General features: G+C 33.6%; 1 protein-coding gene across 5 annotated transcripts in view; it reads right to left on the bottom strand.

Moving 5' to 3' along the window:
* Positions 1-21054, bottom strand: part of LOC111051532 (protein nervous wreck) — a 50844-nt gene extending 29790 nt beyond the window's left edge. For 2 of the 5 annotated variants that reach the window (XM_039430980.1, XM_039430979.1), the window contains exons 1-9: positions 20846-21054; positions 8294-8391; positions 7535-7580; positions 6887-6972; positions 4723-4867; positions 3262-3398; positions 1563-1626; positions 1014-1142; positions 568-690 (exon numbers count right to left, since the gene is read on the bottom strand). In XM_039430980.1, coding sequence (XP_039286914.1) covers positions 568-690; positions 1014-1142; positions 1563-1626; positions 3262-3398; positions 4723-4867; positions 6887-6972; positions 7535-7580; positions 8294-8391; positions 20846-20866 — 849 coding nt within the window. In that variant the 5' untranslated portion in view covers positions 20867-21054. Of the gene's footprint in view, positions 1-567; positions 691-1013; positions 1143-1562; positions 1627-3261; positions 3401-4722; positions 4868-6886; positions 6973-7534; positions 7581-8293; positions 8392-20845 lie in introns of those variants that run through there. The other 3 variants (XM_039430976.1, XM_039430977.1, XM_039430978.1) reach the window with 3 other exon arrangements.
* Between the last annotated feature and the right edge of the window lie 5521 nt (positions 21055-26575).

The following is a 26575-nucleotide window of genomic DNA, read 5'->3' as shown; positions in this document are numbered from 1 at the left end:
GAGGAATAGAAACAGTTTTGGGCTTACCGTACCCCTTTTGTTCCTTTCTTATGATTGTACCGTACACAATCACTTATGATTGAAATCAAAGTAAGAAATGAGAAATAACTTACATACGAATTGAATTGATCATTTCTCGTTATTAATAATTTTCTTTGTCATTACTATAGATAAAAAACTGTAAGTATTAATTTATTTTAGCATCACGTACTTGAATTTCCAAGAGCTAGCTATAACAATTAAAAAGGGAGTATCGCACAGGTAACAAACAGTAGGAACGTTTAAAATTTGATTCCAGAATTACTCAAATTCCCTAACTAACTCAATACAACACATGTAAAGTGATTTTATAATTTAAAGCTACATTAATGTGATGTGGATAAGTATATTTACGGAGGGTTAACGTAAATGGTAAACCAAGATTTCATATCCATCAACTTGTTATTCAGTTAAACAACAGAATTATTTTGTTTTCATTCACCCAACTAGATGCAATGTTGAAATTCTGTGATAGGAAAACTATAATTGGAATGTAATAATTGAAATGCAATACTGATAGGTACTCACCTTTTGAGCCTGATCTCTTATTCTTATAAAAGACGTTTGTGTTGCTGTACAGGTTAAAAGTTCAGTTCTTCCTATTAGAGTCAAATAGTCTGCTACTTTTTCATAAACAAGTGCTTCCATTGTCTGCAAAATGAAGAGATACCAAATATAATAAGATTATCCATGAATTATTAGCATCACTGTTATCAAAGAATATAATGTTTATTATTATTTTTCTCTGGATTTGAAATGTATATTAGAAATGTATGTATCTCAGAAATTTATAACTTTAGCGTTCAGCTACTTTTGTACTATCAATGAATTATTATATTAGATGGTCATGAACACTGATAAACTCTGGAGCTTTAAATTAGGGGTTGAATCATTTATGGGAAATGCCTGTTCATTCTTCCGATATTGTATTTATTGTCAACGAATGAATGGACAAATAAAATGAATGAACTTACAATAATGGTATTTTGTAAATCGGTAACGAAATAACGAGTTTGATGAGCGTTGGCCGACGCCAGACTGAGAAGGTAATCGTTTCTTGCACCTGATGATTTCTCTTCTAGTGCGTCTCGTTTTGAAGTCACCTGCAACAAAACCATTTTCTCAATCAATAACTTTATATTAATGAAAAATACGATTGTTGAATAGTTTATCCATCCATCAAGTATAAAATAAGTGGATAAGAAAAATATTTTTTATTCAATGTTTTTTCCAAGAATTTATGTAGTTTTGATCAAAATATGACATGTAATAATTCTTCAATTATTGAAGTTGCAGATTCCTTCTTACTTTATAGACTTCAATATGACGGTAATGTGACATATTCTGAAATCGGTAACGAATAATAATTATATTGGGTTAATTAAACTGTGTTACTACTGTATAAAACTTCACCTCTGGTAGCCACATTTAAGAGTTTTTAATTGAAGCAGACTATGAAGATTCAAGCGTTTTAATTGAATTAGGCGATAATATAAACTGAATAATAGCGTTATTCGACTCACCTTCGCACTATTTTTCTGTAGAGAAGTGATTGATTGGAAAAAGGAGCCCTTCTTCTTTTTTAACCTGGAACATTTCAGAATTTTTATAATCATAAAAAACCAAGTCTGCATAGATTTCTGGAATTTTATAAAACTAATTTACATATATTTTTCTTAGTGTTTTAACTTATTGTAGGATTAATATTCACATACTAAATAGGTAAAATTGCAGATTCCACACTATTGAAGAAATTTAAAACAAGCGTAAAACATAAACATAAAACATGAGAAAATACATTAGACATTGAAGCACATTCCATACGTGTATACAAATGTCACATTGATAGGTGGTTGGTTATTGGATGTAGATAGGATAAGAATATTTTAATTTCTAAAACTAGACTATATACTTTTTGAAATGACTAGCATTGTCCTAATCCGTTCTTTTTGTTTTTGGTTTGATTTTTCTGCCCCTCATTCCTTTTTCTCTCTTTTCTTCTTCACATCCGCCTTTTCCATATTCCATCTCAATCTTATTCAATATTTAAAAATAATAAGCCTATAATTTTATTCAATTGATAATTAAGTTTTGTAATAATGGAATACATAATAAATAGGATTTTGATATTATTTCTCATCCTTAATTTCAATCTGAAAGTAGGCTATAGTAACAAGAAGAAGTGAAAGAAAAACATCAGACACAAAATTCTCATCAACTATAATTTTTTTCCTACAGTTACCTAGAAAAGTGACCATTCCTGCACTGATTACAGAACGCAAAGAATCACTTTTCCGCTCTAGTGCGCAAAGTATTACTTTGCGTACTCTTAATACGGTACTTTGCGTATTATCTTGCAGCCATCCCAATCAGCTGTTGACATTGTTGGCGCGTATTTTGAATGCGTGTATTTTGTTCAATCTATATTTTTTATGATTTTCAAGTAAATAAAAATGAGAACTCATTAAATTACCGGTATGAATTTTGAATATTATTAATTATTTCAAATAATATTTTTTTCATTCATAAATTGATTGAAATTTTTTTTAGAAATTAAGATTTACTCAAAATTATTCAAATTTTCAAATTAATTGGATAAATCTAATTTTTAATTTGAATAAATTATTGATTATTAATTTTCAATTGGTTTATCAAGTTTAAAATAAATTAAAGTTGTTATTAATAACAAAATTATACAGACAATCATTTGATGGATTTCAGCCATCATTTTACCATAATCAACCACTTCTCGTATTCAATGGTAACTGTAGGAAAAATTTAATGTGAAATACGTGCGCAAAGTTCCTCTGCTGCACTCAAGAAACCATTCCGCCCTCGCCTACGGCTCGTGCGTAAACGTTTCTTTCGGTGCAGCAAACTGTCACTTTGCGCACTAGTTGCAGAAATAACTATTACAACACATTCAGTAATTGGAATCTCTCCAAGAGTAACCTTCTGAAAGGGTTCAACGTGTTGATTATAATTTGATATTTATCTTATGGCTTTTCATGAGCAGATCTACCAATGAAAAGTTATTGAAATATTTATTATCATTATATTATTAGTGTATTATAAAAAAATTATATAAATGAGTAAAATACAGCATTCTACATAATGTTCTGATCGGAATAGAATATCGAATGGACTCTTATTAAATCGAAATTATTAGTAGTTTTATTTTTATCAAATAATATTTGATTTAGAAGCAAAAATTTTACTCACTTTTCTTCAATATCCTTAGCTTTATCTCTTACATCGTGAGCTGAATGCTCTTCATCAAAATAAAGTTTTTTCGTTTTATCTACATCTTGAACACATGTTTGAAGTTCTTTTTGAACAATTGTTAGCTGGTCAATGCACTGAAACAAATAAGCAATTATTTTAATGATTAGCATGATATAATGGAGAAAAACTATTTCCATATAATTGGATCAATAGGGGAGAGACATTTGTTTCCAAAATTACTGAAGAAATTCGAGAAGAGTATCTCACATTGTTTTTTCACTCTTGAGAAAATGATTCGTTCCACTCTCCAACATGATTCTTTACTCTGCATAAACATTTGGTGTAGCAGTCTTCATAAATAACTTTACTGAGATTCAATTGCACACGAAGAGTCATCTCATTTACATTATTTGATCCGAAAATGAAAAATTATTAATCAACTTGGGCTCTGTTGATAATATTTGAAAACCCTCTTTTATTTTAAATCACCAAATAAACTCTTACCAGGTATCTCAAATACTATATGATTTTATGGAAAAGATGAAATTCTTCAAAAGGATGAGCCAAAAATGGATAACAATCCCATATAAGTAGACTATTAATTTAGCGGTCAACAAGTATCCTGTCTTGAAACAGGATAAGATATATTGAAATATATTTTTTCAAATCAATTGTTTTTTTTTTGTCAAACAGATCTGAATCGAAATTAAGTCAAAACAATAAGGATGAACAATTCAAATTTAGCACACCTTGTAAAAACAAAAGGTAATTCCTTACCTAGAAATTGAACTGGAGTACCTAACTTCTCATCAAGGGTCTATGAACTGAGAAAAAATCGAATCAAAACTAAAACTACCCTAGTGAGTGAGTACCTGGCTTGAGCTTCAAGAAGTGAACACCAGAAATAATTATAGTAACAGGGGATTCTCAACAAAATTGTCAAAATTATCAACAATTAATAAATTATGCACAATGTTTATTAATTGATAACTTAGATTGAGCTTCATTGAGTTACAACCGGGAATAGAATGGATGACAGGAAAATAGAATGGATGACAGGAAAATAGAATGGATGACAGGAAAATAGAATGGATGACAGGAAAATAGAATGGATGACAGGAAAATAGAATGGATGACAGGAAAATAGAATGGATGACAGGAAAATAGAATGGATGACAGGAAAATAGAATGGATGACAGGAAAATAGAATGGATGACAGGAAAATAGAATGGATGACAGAAAATAGAATGGATGACAGAAAATAGAATGGATGACAGGAAAATAGAATGGATGACAGGAAAATAGAATGGATGACAGGAAACTCTTCTCGATAGGATTGGGAATAAAATTGATTCCTCTCAAAATCTGTAGGTGGTATAGTAGTAAAAAAATTATTATTGTCTGAAAACAATTGATCACTTATGCAAAATATTTTATGAATTTTGTTTGAGAGTTTACCTTTTTTGAACTGAGAATTTTGAGTGAGCGAAGGACTTTGGCGTCATCAGCTATCTGCTGCGAGGAGACTTCGACGGCGGCCAGACGCGCACGCGCCAACTTCTCGTTCTCTTCCAGCACCGTCCGCCACACGTTCCACATGTTCCTGCAAATAAAAACAGTCAATTTCAGCATTTAAACCCATGAATCCACAGGTGCAAACCTCAAATTTTACAGAGATTAATACATTTTTTTATTTATTTATTTACAAAGGCAACTTTCTAGAAGTATTTTAAGCCAAGGTGATGATGAGGGGATGAATGATACAAACTTTTCCATTTTATAATGATTTCATGAATGGAGAGAAGAGATGAAGGTTATATACTTTGTGTCACATTTTCAAAGATTTGCAGTCCAAAACAGAACAAAATTTAAATGTGTAGACGAGCAATTGATATAAAACAAAATAAATATTTGTACATTGAATTATTACGACGATTCATACACAATATGTTGTCTTATGGATTTATAACTAACTTATTTTTGGTCACCTTGATTTATTTAAAAAAGCTTGAGTTCCTTCTAAATGCTCATGGCAACATCATATGAGTTGTAGGTGATGCCATGAGTATTGAAGCTTGAGTTTTGTGTGAATAAAGCTATCCAACTAAAAAAGAAAAGTAGAAAAAATATTGAATTTCCATTAAATTCTGGAAAAATTCTTCAACATCTCTCTACAATTGTACAATAACAGTGTACAATTCATTTAATTTATTATACTGTATAATATATGGTAAATATACTACGTTATTTAACGGTTAATAATCCTATACAGGTTTTGAAAATACACCGTAAATGACCGTATCAAAAGAAGATACCTACCTAATTTTCTTTTCTAGCCCGAAAATCAAGCTACCTGACTTCACTTATTTTCTATTGATGTCAGGTGTGATATTCGTTGTAATTATTACAATAATCTACTGGATTCAAGCTCCCCTGTGGAGCTTAGCAAATGAACTCTTAACGCAACACAACTTTTGTCTGGAAACTAAAACCTGATTAACGATTTCACAGTAGATGCATCTTAATTAGTTTTTGAATGACAATATTATTGTGTATTGGTTGATGTTGCATGTTTTCCATTCACTAAAAATATTAAACTATAATTCATTCATTTTATTGATGATATTTAACGAACGATTCCGCAATTTTTCAATTAGATATTGAATGATAATGGGTTTGGAATCATCAAAGAGAGAGAGAGAAAAAGAGAGAGAGAGATTGATTGATTTATTTTATTTCCTTTGCCAGGTCTGAGGAGACCTATGGCAAACATCAAATTACAAAAATACATCCAAACTCGAATCAGAGATATAAAGAGAAAAAAATCAAAATATAAATAAAATTACTTCATTTTTTTTTTAGTAGTAGAATGGTTATGTTCTCAGAATGAAACACTATTACATACGGAGGTGAGCATCGACAAAGTAAAGAAGACCATCACGGTATTCGATGAAAGATTATAATATTATTGTTCATCATCAGCGTGTTGTCGTTCGCCGCCATCAGCATACTCTGCAAAAGTAGCTACCGACCGCTTGCCTTCATTCACGAACATTTTACCCTCGTTGGTTCAAACATTTTGTACACCATACTTGCTGATTGTGTCTCTGTAGAGAGCCAACCGCCTCTTGGTAGGGTCTTCACGAATCAGGACGCCGCTTACCGCCAGTTTACGCTTCTGCGAAAACACCAGCGTCCGAGCATTGTAGCTGGAGAACTTTACAAAGATTGAGACATTTCAACAAAGAGAGAGAGAGAGTGAGAGAGAGAGCTCTAATGTTCATTTATCCTAGTGGGGCTGTCACAATCTTTTCTGACTTATCTCTCAGATCAATACGATTACTTGATACACATTTAGGAAAACCATCCATTTTTATCGTACTCAACTGGCTGCTTTTCTCTAATATTCTATTATCAATCTCAGCTCACCAATTATTTATTTAGACAGATTACTTATATCATTCATTTTTCTTATCCGATTTTCCCTCTTCACATAAGAATCTATCAGAACTCATCATATTTAATGTAGCCCACTTTACGAGAATAAATTTTCAAAGAAAGGCTAGGAGCGAAGATTCCTCCAGATCACAAACCATTATTATTTATATTTCAAAATACTCACCATTTTTCTTCGGAGCCTTCAGTCTTTATATCAGGAATATTGGGAATTTTCTTGTTCAGAAAAGCTGATGATATTTTTAAAAGTGCCTGGAACAAACGAAAAAAAAATATGGACATAATAAAAATTATAACGTAGTTTGGATATAATAAAAACTGTCCAATATTGTTCCATTTTTTAATTAGCTCATGAGCAATAGTGTCTCATTTTCCACTGTTTCTTCCAGTTTATCACTTACTTTTACTTTCTTGCCATTATCTTTTATTCATAATTTCAGCATTCAACTTATAAGCAACCTGATTGCTTATTGTGTATTTAGAAATAGTCTTCATCACTTCAAGATTATTGACTTAAAAACATTTCAAATCGAGATCAATAGATTCAAATATTAAATTGAGTAACATATTATTCAATTCCAATGTTTATAAGATGAAGTTGATATAATTTTACAAATATAGGCTACTTCAAGGCTAAATGCTTGCACAACTGACGAATACCATTTTTTGTATGAGATTTATAGAGATTCCAATTGGTAGTAGCTGATTTGATTGAAATATGTACTATGTACTGAATAGGTAATACCTAGGTATGGATCTTCAAAAAATCAATTATGATGGTTAAATTGATACCAAACTATGCAGCAATACTCACTTCTGAATAAGATTTCTCTATTGCTGATTTCTTTAAAATAAAATTCCTGAAAAAAGAGAAAACAGTAATTAATTTCATTATTAATATTCTGATAAAACTATATTATAACTAAGATAAAATCCCGAAAACACTTTATGACCAATGCTATTTCAATATAACAATAGGAGCACACTGTTGTCGTTTTTATTCTGATTCTATCAAAAAGGGCAACGCTCTCTTTCTATCACACAATTAGCTCACAGGCTCTGGATTCTGCGAAATCTGGCAGCACTTATCTCATCCATAAGAGCAATGCTGCAATCTAAGGTTTGCACAGATTGCAGTAGCTAAATATGACATTATCCAGTAAAAATTTTAATAGTAGGCTAACTTCTGTTGGAAAAATTAAAATTTGAACTAAAAATATTACAAACATTTTTAGGTCTTATGATAAAAATTGTTTGGAATATCCTTGGTGAAGATCGACCTACTGGAAAGACAAGTTTGAAAATATTACCTTATAAAAATAGCTTGGTACAAAATGTATGAATACAGTACCTGTATTTCTATGATCGTAAAACACAAATTATCGATGCTCGAAAAAGCATTCAGAAGGGAACTGGTAATTTTAAAGAACTTCAAACACATTGCACATGATCATTGAACACTATATGGATTGAAAAGTAATTATTATTCGGAGTATTTCAAGCTAAATTGGCTGTAACGTCAATTGATTTATCAAGTTTAAAACTGTTAATTATTGTGTATTTGTCTACTCACCGTATGTCTTCTAGAAGTTCACATTCGTTCTGGTTCTTCAATTGCAATTTATTTATTTGTTCAGTGTGTAAGTTCTTCAAAAATTTTGCATAATTCCCCTGTAACAAAAAGAAAATTATTAATTTATTTATACATTGAATAATACACAACTTATAACTTGAAAACAAATCCAATCACAATATAATAAGATCTTGTGAAAGAATAAATATGGTAGATAAATTGAATATCAATACATATTCCACTCAGCTATACAAATTAAATAGCTCAAGCTACAATAATTTATTAAATGTATCTTTATGCTTCAGGTAACGTATATGTTATATTATTTTCAGAGTCATGTTTACTTATGGTGTGTCACCTTTCTTAAGTCCATAACTCCTGTCTTGACTAACGTTAACAACCAAGACTGTAATTCTACACAATTTGTGCCCTTGCTAGGAAATGCCCTTAGTGCTATAATAGTGCCAGATGTGACCAACTTAATCTCCCGAAAGTCCTTCGGAGCAGAACACATCTCACTCAAGTTCTAGGACAATATAATATCAACTTCTGTCGCATTGCTGCGCTATCTAAATTAAAAATATATTATTAATCTATATGAGGAAAATATGAGATCGCATTGTAGAAATTGAACCTCTCATGTGAAGCAGCTATAATCTACATGGAAACTTCATTATGTCTTGGAACATCAAAATATCTTCAAGCTTTGTAATACAAGAGTAGCGTGAAAATGCACAATAATGTTTTACTTATTTTAAGGTTTACTAAGTTATTGTATGAGGGTGATTGTCTTTTCACTTTTTGTGGATATCAATATAGTATTTTCTCTGAGTTTCATACAGATTTTAATTTTATAAGAATTTCATTTAACTTCCAATATGATTGTTACAACACGTTCTAATACTATTCACTAAATTATGGTATTCAAGCGAGTGGAATATCTCCAGCATAAGTTTTGAAATTGTAATTAAAGCATAAAGAAACACAGTACAAGTTTTTAATCACGTATTAAACTCAACGAAATTTTACATTTTTAAACTGTAATACAAAGATAATTTTGCTGTAAGGACAAAATACAGACTACCGCTCCTGAACGTTATCTCCAAAAATGTAATTAAAACTTCAAAACTCAATTTCAGGTTTTCGGGTGATCCCAACTGCATTCGCAACTCCTAGTGCTGCAATGCTACGTACCGTACGATGAATAGTTTTTATTATTTCCAAGGGAATGCTACTATGTAACAATAGTTTGTTTCAGATTGCAGTCCAACAAGTTCGCAGCAACCGACCAACTTAGTTATCTGGGGATGGCAAGGCAAACTATTCCCAAACTTCCGAGCTCCACGATAAAATACTCGTCTGTGTTAGATAGCCAGTAACAATTGCTAGTAGTGTGACTTGAAATAAATCAATCGCTACACTCTGAGTCTCCAGTTCGCACTCAGAAAATCCCAATTTTATATCATCAGAGAAAAATAGTATAATTTTCCTCAGAATCTAATGATTATCATTAAAAATGATTATTTTATATAATTTTCCACTTCATGTATAATAAATATGTTTATTACTCGATATTAATATTAGTTTTTGTACTGATATCGATAATTCACAAACTTCTTCCGAAGAACAAATAACTACTTGAGTGGATATACCGAATAAGACAATAAGAGTAAGGAAATTGGAAAAAAGATGAAAATGTATATTGGGGCAAACGAATAACAGAATGAAAAGGAATTGGGGCTTAACAATAAAGTTTATAAATATATTATTGTCTGCATTTTCACTACCTACCGAAACAGTTTAATGTTCAATGCTTACATTATTCACCGACTATGATACTTATTAGACTACTCGTATAAATCGGTAAAAATAAGAGCATCTGAAAAGCTTCAACCTTCGGAAGTTGTCTATTAACAAAATACTTATCATGATTTGCAAGTAAATTTCAGTAATATTATGAGAGTAGAATCATGATTTTGGTATTTGAAAATAAAGTTTGTATAAATATTTTTGGACTGAAAATTTTGTTAAAGTGAAGAGAAATAGTACAAGGTATTCTTAGTTTTTCTCCCCCAAACTGTGCTTTTTGTAGAAAAATAATAAAGAATAATCAGTTATGTTCTGATGGGATTCTCATGATGTAGGTAGTTCATGTATATGTTCTCATGTTGTTGTTTTAAAAGTTACGTACCGTATGTTAAGCCTACTCTGTACCACCTATTAGTATTGCTTGTCCTGTATCATTGGAGAGAAATTGAAATATGTTGAAATGAATTCCTGATAAATTGAAGCATTTTCCCTAAGCTTTACGTATGATAATGTGCAAACAGTAGTAAATCATCAAACTTCTAATTCTTATTTAATTTGTTATCCATTCAGCATTGATGCTGCTTCTGTGTTCAAAGTTTGATTTATATTATCATGAATCTACTTACAACCAGTAACTTTCAATTCGCCAGCTTCAAATTATTTACAATCCACTAGACTACCAGCATGAATTTCAGGCGTTAGCAGAAGTTTCCACACACCCTTTTACTCGTTTGACAATATTAAATCAAGCAGCAAAAGTTTTCCGGTGGAGACAACTTCGACGGATGATAATACTCTTCAAACTTTCAGTGACGGGACGAGGACGAGCTTTGAATCAGCGGGAATCAGCTTTGATTATGGATCAGATCTGATGTCGCGTCTCGCACTGCTTACGTCGCTTGTCAGTGCATGTGCGTTAAAAAGCCAAATCAACCCCCGTTTTCAATTATCCATATTCCATTCAAGCGCTTGCCAAATTCCATCTTGAAGCAAGTTCGGCGATTATTTTGAAATGTATTAGCAACGGACCAGAAATATGAACATATAACAATATCAACACTACTTGCGTTGAGGATTGAAAAATTCATTGAATCCCATGGAATATTGGAGAAAAAACATGAAGAGTATTGAACGATTTCAAATCCATCATATATTGGGCGGATATAATTGAGATTCGGCAGGATTGAACCAACTTTTCCAATCACATTCATATTTGGCTATCCTGAATTTAATATCGAAGCTAACTTATTCCCTAATTAGATTTGTCCTAGTAATCACTGTACCTCCCATTTACTCTTTTTTATACTGAAATGTATTCAACTCCAATGTGAAATTCATCAAATATTCAAAAGTGATCTCTACTGATGGAAATTGATTACGATGCACATACTATACGTTAATTATTATTAAGTTATATTTTCTGTAGCCTATAAATTATTGATCATCCAACAGTAATTCCGATTTAATGAGTGTTATCATGAATAGAACATCATGTACAGAATCTAGAACTAGGCTATTAAATGATGTTCGAAATATGAAAAATACAAAATTCAATAACATAAAATTATCAAAGAAATGACGTCCTACTATAAGGGACAGCAATGTCAGCAAGAATTTCTAAATGAACAGAGAATAGACAATATGAGACCCAATATGGAAATCTTGGAGATGTTGAATATGTAGAAAAAGGCAAGAAGTCTGATATTCAGTATCGACAGAGTGTCTAGAGCCGATTGAAAGCTAGAGAGTGGAGTGCTAAGGCGCATGCCGCATGGCAGATCAACAATGAAAAGTAGGAAGGAGAACAGGGGTAGGCCGCTACTATGTGTGTGATAGGGAACGAGGGAAAGAGAGAGAGAGAGAGAAATGGGTCGATGCGGGCCGATGGAAATGGGCCGACAAGGACGGAGAACTCGCATCAACGCAATCTCAACTCTCAACAGTAAATGAAAAGCCAGAAGCAGCAGGCGAGCAGAGTGATACTTGCACAAAAAAGTCTGAGACAAAGCTCCTCAGACTCGAGCCACGGAAATACTCGAGCGAATTATATTTAATCGATTGCGCACACAATTGGTTGGCCCTGGCTGCCAGGGGATTTGCTTTCAATGCCATGCCAGAGCCACACTCATTTACTTTGAAATTGCTAATGATTGTGGCCAGCTAAACTCTACTCTCAATTGTTCGTCTGCTGAGAGCCAAAGATAAACAGCAGATTCAGCCGCAAAACTCACAGCGAACTGATGATGGAATGAGGATCGGGGAGGATCGAGGAATAGATCATATATGTTGAGGATTAGGTTGAAATAAGTTGAAAAAACAAAATAATCACATTCGTTGACCAAAACTTGTTCAATATAATAAATTATTCAACAAGATATCAAAAGTAAATAGTCTTTATAAAGATTAATACAGCCGAACTAAATATTGAAATAGTTCAAAACAAATTTCAACTCTTCTGTGTTGATTGGATTCACTAATTATTTTACTGATGGTGATGCCCACATAACCTCAAGGCATGTGCGTGGGTGATGCAGGACTACTGCCACCTCGGGAAGGGGGGCTTTTGAACACAGACTGTGTCCTCATAAATTCGTGGGGTGGGCTTTGAATTAAATCTTGGGGGGTCCCAAAAAAGGTGTCATCAGCATTGTATAAAATTACTACTGACGACATTTTTGGGTTCTCATTTTATGGGGGATATGAACTAGCTGAATATGACTAGCGAGTGGTTGGGTGGTGGGTGCCCGGGCACCACCCCTGGACAATGATGATGAGAACTTACATTTTGAACTATCTAGGTGGGGGTGGGCTACTTAATATTTAATTACATTATTGAAGAAGTTTCTATTAAGTTTCATTCATTTGTGTTATGACTGAGTAGTTAGATTGAGTTCTGTTATGACTGTTACAATTAAATTTTCTTATAATATATAGTTTTTTGAAATCTTCCAGAGAAAATTTAATGAGAAAAGAAATAAATTTTCTTGCTCTACTTGGATCTTAGTTGAGATTCAAACTCTTTCGAGAAGGAAAAAAACGTTGTTGAATTTGTCTCAACTGAGACACTATTACGCTTAGTGAACTGAAAAATTAGTCTCATCGGCCAGGAATGTCCCTCCTTATTCCCTCATTATTTTTTCACTTCACATCAGAAGCAGTAAATTGAAAAAATAAAATGTCACTAGTTTTGCGCCCTGTATGAAATGAGATTGAATTTCACGAGAAAATCTCCCAAGAGGAGATAATGGTTGATAATGGATAATGATTACATGAACCAAAAAACACAGCTTTAGATGCTGGAGAAAGTCAGATTCCGGAAGTGAAAATCCGTTGACAAAAATGGCAGTCAATCCAATTCAACCCTTCCACCCATTGCAACACTTTTACGACTCTCCCAAACCATCTCTATTCTGACAAAACATAAGAAAAAAGAACATGTGCCACTCTGGTAATAGCATATGCGAATGTTCTTCACGTATTCTGAGACTCAACAAATATTCATAATCACCATACCATGAAATCTAATGTTCATCCGAAAAGCTTTGTATTATGTAATGAATTTGATTTTTTCAAACGAAAAAGCATTTTTGGTGCTCCCTACCACAGATATTTTAAGGACAAACGGTAGTGCTTTCTATCATCGTAGTTGGTATGATAATATCATAAACAAGCATTTATCATTCATTTTTTGATATTTGTTAGAACGATCCTTGAGCCTGACAACTTTTTGTTGAAAAATATTGTGAATCTTGGGTCTGGGTGAGATTTTTCAACGAAATCTCGCAACCATATAATAACTAGTTGGTTAGCTAGGCTAATCACAGTTTTTTAAAACAAAATATCAATTGGCAACAATATATCTAATAATTATAATTAAATTTCGATCATGAGTATCTGGGCGTTAAATCATGCTTATGGCTCTCATAGCTGTAAAATATCTCAAGGTAAGTTTGGGTAAATGTCTAGATAAGGTATGAAGGGTGGACTGAGTGTCTTTGGAAATATATAGGTACCCATCTAAGTTATATCTATTATAGATCAAATTAGAAACTCGTTAACATAGAATTATTACAATTCATCGATCGATAGATAAATCTAACCAAAATGCTACTGGTAAGGAAAATACCTATAAAGTTGAGTTTTCCAATTTATGTGGAACAATTTGAAGTTCAACTTATTTGCCACAAAATACAACAATACGTAGAAAGCAACCCTATAGAACTCAATATAGTATAATTCATTCTACAGTTTCGACATGATTCACAACATACAAAAGAAATAAATTAACTGTTCCTCCAGTAATTGATTAATAGCAAATAATGCAAATTTGATAAGAAATGGACAGTAGATTAGTACAAGCTAAGTAAAAAATGTAAAGGAACGAGTAATTTTGTGAAAAAGGAAGAGGGAAATGCGTTCTCATACTAAGAGGCTTTTAGTGGCCTATTGTGGTTCGAAATATCATAAATCTCACTAAGCAGGGAAGAGCATGGGTACCATACTGTTCAATAATAGATTAAAGGATACAATTAATCTTAATCATTGGACGCAGACAGACTCTACTAGGTGCAGCGATAATCAATAGTAAAGGCCAAAATACGTTTAGCAGCCGCTGTAGGTCGGAAGGGGGTGAGTGGGTTGGAAGGGGGTGGAATGTATGAGGTTTGAAGGAGGGGGCGGGGGTTCATTCAGTTTGTTCCACCTAGAGTCTTGATCAATGACCGCAATCAACCAACTCCAAGACTTTTTTCCACTTTGTAACAGAGGGGCAGTGAAATATGGCAGACTGAGGATTTATTTCTAGCATATAGTTTTTGAGTAAGAACTTTCTTTCTATCAAGTGTGAGTTTATATTACAATGGTCTCCTCCTTTTCCTTTGTAGCAAATAGGTGTTACTCTCAGATAGTTGATGATTAATCAACTATAAATTAGCAACAAAAAAAGTAAGGAGGAGTCTTAATTTGGGAATTACCATAGATATGTTTCAATCCTCACCAGGTTAAACAATGAACACATCAAACTTCGCATTTCCAAACTAATTCCATGAAGTTTCTTAATGCAAGAGCGCTCTTGTAATGGATGAATGGAGTAATGAGCTCCAACTCTCACAAAGTAAAATTGGACTGAGTACCGTAGTATAATAAACTTGTGGAACAAAGACTTGATCCATAATCCGATTTAGATTTCAAAGTGCTAATTAGTATTTACTAGCGCAGAAATCAACCTGAATTTTAATTAAAGGAGATTAAAGTTATTTGAATAAGAAAGCATAGCTACCTACTCAAGCATTTACATTGCAAAACTGGGCTATATTGATTATACGAGAAAATAATTTTAATGTCCCCTTCATTGAAATCAATTATTCTCATAGATCAATGAATAACATGAATTTTATCCCCTTCATTGAGATCAATTATTCTCATAGATCAATTAATAACATGAATTTTTATATTACTACTGTACGTATTAACGTACTATAAGTAGGCAGAAAAATATTTGACAGATCAAACATTACGGGCTCTACGATTGGGATATTACAAAGCCCTATCAACGAACTCTTATTAGCTCTCATTTGATTCTGTGAACTGAACTTGAATAGGGAATAAATGTCCATGAATATTTTTCCCCAAAAATTAAACATAACAAATATCACTTTACTTTTGTGTGGACTACAGTGACCTAGCTAGGTGAACGGAACAAGAATTATGTTCAAAAAATTACTAATCTAATAGATTTAGAACACACATTACCCACAGTACTTTTATAATAAGGATCATGCGGGAAAAACGTTCTACAAATTGTATTATCACACCCACTATTCTCTTATTATTGCCAAGCTTATTCAGTAATTATTGTCGACTGTATCTATGAATGAATTAACCTTGACTTATAAAAGCCTCACCATATATCTATGATTAAAAAATTCGTTTGAATTTAATGTGATCACTTTCAAATAATAAAGCTTTCGGAGTACAAAGAAAACGATATACAACATGTTTTTGAATTGAATAGAAAATTCTCTTCTATTTTCAGATACAGCAGTATGTATCCAGCTTCAGAGGAACTCCACAGTGTAACGATAAAGGAAAAGTGGAGAACGTACCTAAAAGTTTTCTAGAGGGGAAGCTTGGTTCAGTCCAATTCAAAGTATATTCTACTCTAATGCTCTCGAGCAAACGTTGGGTAGGCTAATCGATAAAAGAACTTTGGCAAAGCAAAGCAAGAGTTGACTTGTCAATAAGTAATGTCTCTTCAGACTTCCCATTCAGGAATAACAACAACTCGACTAGACAGTCGTTAAATCAGAAAGAGATATGGTTTGATGAGCGCGGCTCGACGCTGCCAAAGTATTGGCTTCTGACATATCAAGTTGAATAATAATTTGAAACAAGTTTATTTAATATAATAACTCAATACAGTCAAAAATGTGCACTGGGGTAAATACAATCTCAAAATTAAGTCATTAAGTTCAATATTAAGTTAAAGTTGATTTTTTGACAATATCTCAAGTCTCTTCAATTATTTATAATATGTTTCCAATTGTTCAAACATCTACTGCGACAGAGCATGAATGAATTCCAACAACCGATACCTACCTATCCAATGCTACTAGTTCTTAACAGGAAATGATGGAGAAATATTGATAATTGCTGATTACCTACATGGTCACAAAGGTTTCCAGTCTGCAAATAGAATAAAGGGCTGGTGAGAGAGTTTGTTCCGATTGACAATGGACTATTTACTACAGACGATGTCGAGTTTGTTAGCTGAAGGAGAGAGAAAGAGCGCAAAGATAACGATCGAGCCTCAAGTGCAGATAAAGAAGGATGAAGAGTGTTGCGGTGGCTGAACTGCGAACATCATTAGAGGGCTGTTGAGGCTCGAACGCCGTGTCGAACCCTTATAAAGTCGAACTCGTGCTCGGTCATTCGTTTGCCGCTGTTAACATGCGCTCTTTCCAACCAAACAACGCAACGCAGAACGCAGATGTAGTCTGGAAACAATGGCCCGCTCGTTATAACACGCATCCGGTCCGAACACACATTCGCGCATCCAAACACATTCCATCATTTTATGCCGAACATCGACCATCATTTTCCTCTAATTGAAGCCTTCAAGCACAAAACTTTTAAACTTTTGTGCTTTCAAGCACAAACTATTTGTTCCTCAACCTTTGTCGATTGTGTTGTCTATTGTGTACCATACATAAATGAAAGAATACATTCCTAATCGTAATTTAGGTAGAGTAGAATATTATACTAGTATAACGGTATATTGTGAGTTTGGGTAATTCAAATTATTTGTTGTCATACCACAAGTCAGAAACTATTTGACATATTTGTTTACAAAGAAATTAAACGAGACTGAACACTGTGAATAGCTGCACGTATTGCAGCTTAATTCTCTACTCTGAGGTATACCGATGTAGCCTAACATACCTGAGCCGTAACATCAATTCATTATAGCAATACAAACATTCCCGATCGAAGCGTCTAGAGATGCTCAGTTATCGAGATGAAAATGATGGAAGATTTTTAATCAGTCTATACTAGTATTACCTACTTACTCCTAGGCGCTACAGACCGATGTGACCCTTGGCCTCCTTTACAAAGTCTCTCCATACAATTCAATCCTCTGCCTGCATCTTCCAATAAATTACGCACCCCTAGGATCCGCAAATCTCTTTCTACGTCAACAGTACATGTATTCTTATCCTCGGTCTACCCTTCCTACTTCTGTTGAAAATTTTCTCTCGCCACGAAAGTTTGGATATTCTGTCCACATGCATTCTAGACAAGTGCCCAATCCACCGTATTCTACCTGATTTTATGAATCTTACAATATCTTGACCATGCAAGAAGTCATTACTCTCACACTATACGAGTATATATATAATTGACAATTGTCTACTAAAAACCATGTTCACATTAAATTTAATCAGGCACATTTTATACGATTCCAATAATGCAAATAATACCCATAATAATTCAATAGGCTAAGATGGCAGTACATACCCTGAACCCTGAAGAGTGGATCTACAAAACCAAAATAATAATAACTTATACAGGAAAAATGTCGTGTACTTTAGGTAGTACAATGGAATAAACAATTTCTATGTGTAAGTTTTCTCTGGTAGTAGTATAGCCCTGCTTCGATACCAGAGAGAGAAAGAAGTTGAGATAGCCCCTCATTCCACTGCAGAGTGCAATCAACTTCACTTTGGACGCAAGTACAGCAATGGCGAGTATGCTATGCTACCCTTTGCGTGAACCAAGCCCGACGTGATTGTAAAGCACGCGAGAATGCGAGAGGTCTTGAAGTTGAAGTATTCGGTCAGATGAGAAAACTTTGACCATAGGGCTGAAATACGTACATTTACGCTTGATTGCCAGCATTCAGGTATCGATTTGTTGTAAGAACCAGTTGAATTGATAAATATATTTCATCTTGACTTTATAACAGTATCAGAAAAGAATTATTAGATCATTGATTGACTGAATAGTAAATAATGCTTGGAGAGAGCAAATACAGTGATTTTTTTATTCCTGTTACCCTGTTGTAAGTGTGTAGTAATTTATTTCTAATAAAGGAAAATTTTGTTTTTAACACAAAGTTGTTAGCCCTACTGAATCGGTATACGCACGACAGTGCGAGTTGCGTAATATTCTGAGTGGATTCGAGTCGTCTTATGAACAGAAAGTCTTTCGCCATGGAACATGCTGAAAATATTCAAAGCGTGTATAACTTCAATGGGTCGAAATTATGAACGTATAATACTATACTTCAATAATCTTTAGTTACTAAGAAATAAGTAATAAAACATTTTATTTCTTTTGTAGACAATAACTATAATGATTTTATCTTCAAAAGTATCTTGGTGAAAAGAATTGGCATGTTGTTTCCCTTTGGCGCCAAAAAGTGCTAAATATAGGAGGACCTCGGGAAATATTGGATTGGAAATTCCCTCATTTTAGCTCTAAATCTACAGTAGGTGCTTTGAAACAGGTTCGGAAACGAAATTGCAGTAACTTGAATACAGATGCTAAGCGATGCTCCTTTGCACAATAATTTTCGAACAGCAGAGTCGAAGTCCTGGACACCTGGAATAATTTGTTGGGCATGGATAATAAACAGAGAATTCGTTAATAAGTAGCTAAAACGGTCAAACCTGAAAATATCCATGAAAAAACTGCTGTTAACAGCGAAAAGTTAACTATTTCGTTTAGGAATAGTCAAAACTTAATCATTTGAGTGTACAGTGCATTTTAGAGCGTCTTCAAGACCGTTTCCACAAAAAATCACGTTATACTTTTTACGATCTGCTTTTGTGATGATAGTGACAACATTTAGTTTTGTGACAACATTCAGTGATGGTAGATTGCAATTACAGTAGCAATGGTAAATGTTTAACTTTACCACAGTTCTTCAGCCTCTCAGTACAGATTTCGAGGGATGAAATCTGAGTCAATACAGTATATAAGGGGGATCCCAGGCCCCCCCGTAATAATTAACATAAAGAAAAATCAGTACAGTAATTACATAAAAAAGTACAGTAATTTTTTACGGTAAAGGTATTTTTGACGGACTGACAGTAAAGTAAAAAGGGCGTTCAGCGCAAATTACCCTCTGAATATGAACAGCAAAACTGATATTAAGTATCATGAGGTGTTTACTTGAAATTACTTAACCTTACATAAGCCTTGGCCCCCACCCCAAAAAAATATATTCCATATACGCCACTGAGTCAATATGAGTAAGGGGGAAATAGTTCAAATCTTCGAAAACTCCTAGCTAGACTTTATATTATTATGTACCGTATGGTATTTCAATGAAGATTTTCTCATATCGCAAATCAAGCCCTAAACACCAATTCCCAGATAACAAATTTCCAAAGACAAAACTGCCATGAAGAACCGAAGATTTTTATGTAATGCTAATGAGTTTATCAATGAATAGGCGTACTACTCGATCAAGGGTTCGAGACACATGTGCGCTAGCGTCGATTTCTGAGTTGATACCACAACTTAATACTTGGCTAAACTATAAAAATGTGTAAAGCAATCAAACGTCCAATAAATAATTTCAACTTTAGCTTAAAATGGCGTTGGTAAAGTAATTGAGTAGTTGTGAACGAAAATATCGATGGTTCCTCTTATGCAAAAAAACTCATCTCAAATTTGTCAAAGTTGGAAAAGGTAAAGATCGATTTTATATGAAAAAATAACTATTTTGTTTCAATGAGTATCAAAATTAAATGCTAATCAAGTTCATCTAGGATGAACCACCGATTTCGCGTGAACAGTATATTATAGTAGTAGTATTTTCTACTACATGACAGTATTTATTTCTAGCAGATAAAATGAATGTGATATTAGTCTACTATTGAACAAAAATGACATGTATTGGACGCTCAGAAACGTCAACATCATTTTTGTAATGGATTGAAAACGAAATAGCCCTCTCTCAAAAAGGGGAGATACTACAATAATTTTGTGCAGGTATTTTTGCTCACTACGTCTAAATACGTCAGGTGTTGAGGAGCATGTAGCATTGTCGGTACAAGGATGGTTGATGACGAAGGTAAATGAATGAATGAATCAATGTGAACAGAATATGTATTGGAGTCGATGTGTGTGGGTGATGTGATGCCGCACCCGATGCCTGCCCCACACAGGCTAAGGTGGCGAATCGGAGTGACGGTTGTTGTGGGCACTGAACTTGGTCGGATGTTGAAGACATACCTTCCTCGGTGGAGGCTGCATCCTCGTCTGCTAGGATGTCGTCGCCTGGACTTAACCTAAGTGGCACTCGCGCACCGCACTGCCCAAGTCGCTCGGTTAGCGAGGCGAAGGCGTCACATCACACGCACAGCGATCAGCATTCAGCGTTCAGCGCTCCTGTCCGTATATTGATTGCTGCCCGAGTCGGCACTCGCAAGCTTCGTGTTATTGACGCGGAGCCCCCAACAGCTGATATCATCCACCCACTCCACCCCTGACTGTAGCTGCGCAGTACACACCTGGCGGCGTTATAGGTCACTACAACCACGGCATTGTGGGTAGCGCCAATTGCATCCTTGGTCCAAACTCACAAAAAGCCGGGAAATTCTACCATTTTGGTCAAATCCAATTTGTGACATACCGTGAGAATACAAAGGCGTTTTCATGGGAAGAAAGCAGATAAAGGCAAATTTATTTATTTTTATTAGAAGGCAAATTTCTATAATTTTCAAATGGGAATCCTGATGAACACTGCGAGAATATAAACGATTTTAGGTTAAGCGATTTCTTATGAAAAGGGCGAATATATAAAAATTCAAATTTCAAGAACTTTCAAATATGGATACTCGGTTTTCTAATAATTGTTGGGATTGGAATTTGGTGGAAAAAGCGTGTTTTCCGCTGCTAACAGTACTTTTTCTCTTTTTCCGATGACGCTCCAGCCGTGAAATATGGACTTACAGCCTCCAACCAGATATAATTTTGAAGCTTTGGAAATATTCTACAACACTGTGCCAAAAACACTAGTGCTTGTCTACTGCGAATACATATACAGAGTGGAAAGTGGAATATTGTCCCCGAAAAATGTATGTTTCAAGTTTTTGAAGTTGAATAAATAATGGAAAGAGTGGTCGAAATGAGATGATTCTCTCGAAAATCATTGTTTGGTTAATTCTAAACACTTTGGTGGTAGAACCAATCCGATATCTCTCACAATAACTGAATAACAAGCGATATAGACATTTATGTCAATAATGACCGCCATCTTGTATTTTTCAATGATGTCGAATATTTTCGTTGTTTCCATCATCAATATTCTTATTCGTCTTGTTGTAACGAAGAGATTGAGACCATTTGCAAGTCTCTATCTTAAAGTAGTCATGAAAAAATCGATTTTATAGTTCTAGCTTGTTACCTCATGTGTTTGGAAAAACGCACCGCAAATCATGCAGGGTTTTCTTTGGAGGGCGCTAGAGAACTCATTTTATGACGCATTTACAGCGCATGAAGATATATCGTTCCAAAGTTGAAAAAACGCTCTAAATTTCATAGATTTAAAATTTCTCTGTATCTTTTGTACAAAAAAAGTTATAATAGGATGAAATTTGAACAAATTTAGAAAAAAAGTTTTTTGGGCTTTTGAAGGTTATAACTAAAAAAATATGCGTTTTAGAGGAAACTTTTATGAAGCAAAAATTGTAGAGGAAGATTTAAAAAATATTTTTGTCTAAAAACGGTTGAATATCTTGAATGGTTATTGAAATACAAGCGATATAGCAAAACCCTGAACATTTTGGCGGCCATCTTGTTTCCGAGGTGTTTGCCTGTCATTTTGACTTATCATCATCATGATCCTTATTATGCTAGATCTAACAAAGAAATTGAGACATCTTCCACGGCTGTTACTCAAAAATGACCACGGAGTGCCTTATTCATGACATTTGCGCCCTGACTTCCATAGAGAAATAGAAGAATAGTGATTTGTATTTGTCTATGGCAGCGGTTCCCAACCAACGATATATGTATGAAGGATAGAATATTAATTTGTGATATATAATTAGCCATACAAACCATTAGGTAGTAGCATTAGTTCAACGAAATATATGTTATTTTCATAAATTTGGGAAATTAAAATACGAGTTGGATATAAGTTACTGTGATATGGACAAGCTTAAAGAAGTGAATATATAAAATAGAAATAAAATATTCATCACATACACAAAAAATGTAATACAGTAATTCAAGGTTCAAGCGCAAACATTCATTTAAAGACAGCTACTAATAAATTTAACCTTTGGTACTTGGTATATGTGATATTTTTCCAAGTAAACTATGGTTGGAGTAGAAATTGTATTTATGGAAACGTCATTGATAAAAAACGAATAAGATCTGAAGAGGTTGACCATACTATCATTATTCGAAAGTTATCAAGTCTGCATTTATATCAGGGAAAAACAGTTTGGATTTTTCTAATTAAAAAGTAATAATTGTTTTGAGAAAATTTATAAACTTTCCTAATTGAACAACATTATAAAAACTTGAAGTTGATACTACAGTTGTTAAACTCTCCAAGAAATGATGTTTGATTTCAGTTTATAAACGATTTGGAGGTAAGTATGAGCAGAGACAAACAAATTACGCTTATCCTTTCTCTATGGTATTAGCTTGAAAGTGTACTAACTTAGTGAAGTTGGATCACAGAGTTAACATTTCATTACTATGGTATCAAAAACAGAACTAGGCCCCAATTCAAGGGATGTTATTTGTATTAATGAAATGACCGTTATAATGGCATTATCAAGAATTCATTCCAAAAACATCATCAAGAAAGAATTTGGGACTTCTGTTTGTTACGAGAGACATGAAACCTTCAACACGAAAGTAGGTTAGAGTAGAAGAGATTTATCTTTAAGAACCCATTTTTGGATCATCAGAAGATGGTTCCACTAAGAAATTATACCCAAGTAATTCAATTTCAGAGCCACAGCCACTTAGAAATTTCTTTTCTATACAAATATATTCATTTGGAACCGGTTTCCGAGCTTGGGATTTAGCTAAGTTCTAGACTTTAAACAGCTGGAGTCAGAAAATTGGCTTTCCGAAACGGGGCGTAGTTGTAGTTATTATAATAATCTTTATTTTCTCATTTCTATAATTGGGAACGTTTTTCCTTGACGAAATGAAACATTCCTAAATAATTCAAAATAGCTGAAACTTCACACTATTTTCTCTTTATTTTATTTTGTGTTCAATTTTCAAGTTTTTAAAAATTTAATTCAAACTTAGACTACGACTACGCCCCGTTTCGGAAAGCCAATTTTCTGACTCCAGCTGTTTAAAGTCTAGAACTTAGCTAAATCCCGAGCTCGGAAACCAGCCCTAAGATTATACTCGAACCATCATTTCTAGCAATTTTCCAGTGTTATCTGAAATGATAATTCCATTTTATGACATTATTTGGAGTTAGTGAAGAAAATAAAGCCTAAGTGTAGACCCATTTCATCGTTACCTGTAGTTTGGGGCATTTATTTTCTCACTTAACACGCGTTCCAAAACTTGATAAGCTCTAGTCAACCTCCACCTTAATGATCCTCCAGCTTCCTGGCCCCTGTCACCCGACTCTTTCTTCTGTATTTTCTTCTCTCTTCCTTCTTCTATCTCTATCTGTCATGTTCTATCTCTTCTACCCTTTCTTCTTCTATTATATACTGTCACCATTTCATTGATTTTATCCATTCTACATTCTCGCGTGTACAGTTTTGTGAACTGTAATTATTGATAAATAATCAATAATGATTAATTAGTGATTCGCTAATAATGGTTTTCTATTAATCTTGATGAGAGCATTCAACACAACAGCTTTATCAGCTATTAAACGATAACTCTTTTTATAATTAGAACCGATTCAGCAGAGACAAATCTAAGAAATCGAATTATATAAATGAAATAGTCTAGATAATCTGTAGTTGTAGAATTATTTCTGATTCACACTATATGAAAGTCAAGACCTAATAACTTTGACAACCGAGTCAGAAATAATTCCTAATTGTAGGCCTATGCATGGTGGCCAATATCCGACCGAATAGGTTCTCTATTTTATAAAAGCTACCTATTAGTATTGAAAGAGTTTATTCAAATAATCTAAGAAACCACTTTAAACCTAAGGATTTCGTAAAAGTACAGTACTGTACTCAAACTAAAATAGTTCAAGTAGTTTATCAAAACGGAAAATTGTATTTTTATAGAAAAGAGGCCTATGTAGCCCTAATCTGTTTTGGGACAAATCATAGTTTTCAAATTCAAAAGCTTCTGAAAACTAATATGAAAGCAGACTACAGAAGCCTATTGTACAAAATAAAATTTCAGGTACAACAATTCAACTTACGAACCACAACGTCACTGTTTTGAAAACAGCCTACTTGCTGTGGAGGTCGCAACTAGAACTCGGAGCTAGAAATACGTCTTATAGAGGTCGCGTTTGCCTTGTATTTTTAAGGAGTAAAATTGGTGTGCTTATTTAAATAAATTATAATTATATGCCTTGCATCAATCACTAAACTAGTGTTATCGAGGTCTACAACATATTCAGATGTGTATATCATGAGTGTTCCAGTGTCCAAAAATTAATTTATCAAGATCTCTAAGTCTCACCAAGGTTTGCACGAAATAGGTTCCACTGTAATTTGCTATTATTTCAGACAAATATTCACGTAGTAGTAAGTTTTACATGTGAGCTAAGTCTATTTGAATGAAAAATGTCCTTATCATTGTGAAATAAAAAGTAGTAAGAGTAAGGTCGTAGGTAATTTGTTGAAAATTGAACTGAGAAAAGTGGTATTCTCCAGCATTCTCTCATTGATAAATGAATGAGTGGAAATTCAAGGCGAATAATTGGTTATTGGGACAAAAGAATTATTGATTATCAGGTCAGAGCGTGAATGAGGCAAAATCTTCAACCACGATTGGTGCAAGCTCATATGAGAACTCGATAAGTGAAGAACCTATCAGAGAGTTTCATAACTCAATAATCTACGGGGCTAAATTGCTCGGAAACTTCAAACCGAACTAAGCTTGAAACTGACAGTGGATGCATAATCTTGCGAACCGCTGTAATCTCAGCGAAAATGATATTGAATGGCGCTTCGTTACGCAGCATATAGCTACCAGCATGATTGACACTAATCGATGTTTCTTAATGATCTCTATACTGGATACAAGTAATAGCAAGTAAATTTGTATGGAACTAATTTCAATAAGTTTTCTTATTACATAGGGCCTAGATGAGACATGAACTAACGTCAAACAAAACAAACAATTAACGAAAATGTTCAAATATTTGAAAACTATTTCACAAGTATTCATATTTCATTGATAGCGCCATGAAAATAGATTGATGCAGAATTATACTGTATAAAATAAATTAATCACTCCACACGTCAAAATTTTTTTATCAAAGCAGATAAGAATTTTTCACGTATAGGGACATTTTTGAAGCAAACAAATAACTTATTTTGTAATAATTTCCTCATTACATAGAAATCTTTGTACTCACGTCAAGAACAATTTTAGTCATGAAATATACAATTAGAAATCTGGTGTCCATTCTCTTTATTTTTGTTGTGGGATGCAAACTGCACGGGTTTACTAATATGAGATTCACTCCAAACTGTCAGCATTCCTTTGAAATGACTTCTATTCAACCAATGCCGGCCAGGGCTTGCAACTCATGCAACATCAATTTGGAGTGAATCTCACTTTAGTGGATTACAGCCACTCTGCGTGTATAGAAACTACTCCCTTATATCCAGTGCCGCGAAAATGAAGCATACATCTCAGAATATTACAAGCAAGTTCATTTCAACCACAAACAATTAGTAAACACAATATAGTTCCAGAGCACCCACTCATTTGACATATAATGTTTTCTAATTTTCATATTTTTCAATTATATTGACCTGGTTATACTTGAAC

Source organism: Nilaparvata lugens, chromosome 6 (genome assembly GCF_014356525.2).
Source record: "Nilaparvata lugens isolate BPH chromosome 6, ASM1435652v1, whole genome shotgun sequence".
NCBI classification, from domain to species: Eukaryota; Metazoa; Arthropoda; class Insecta; order Hemiptera; family Delphacidae; genus Nilaparvata; species Nilaparvata lugens.
The sequence above is the reverse complement of the archived record's forward strand: the minus strand, read 5'-3'. Positions and strand labels throughout refer to the sequence as shown.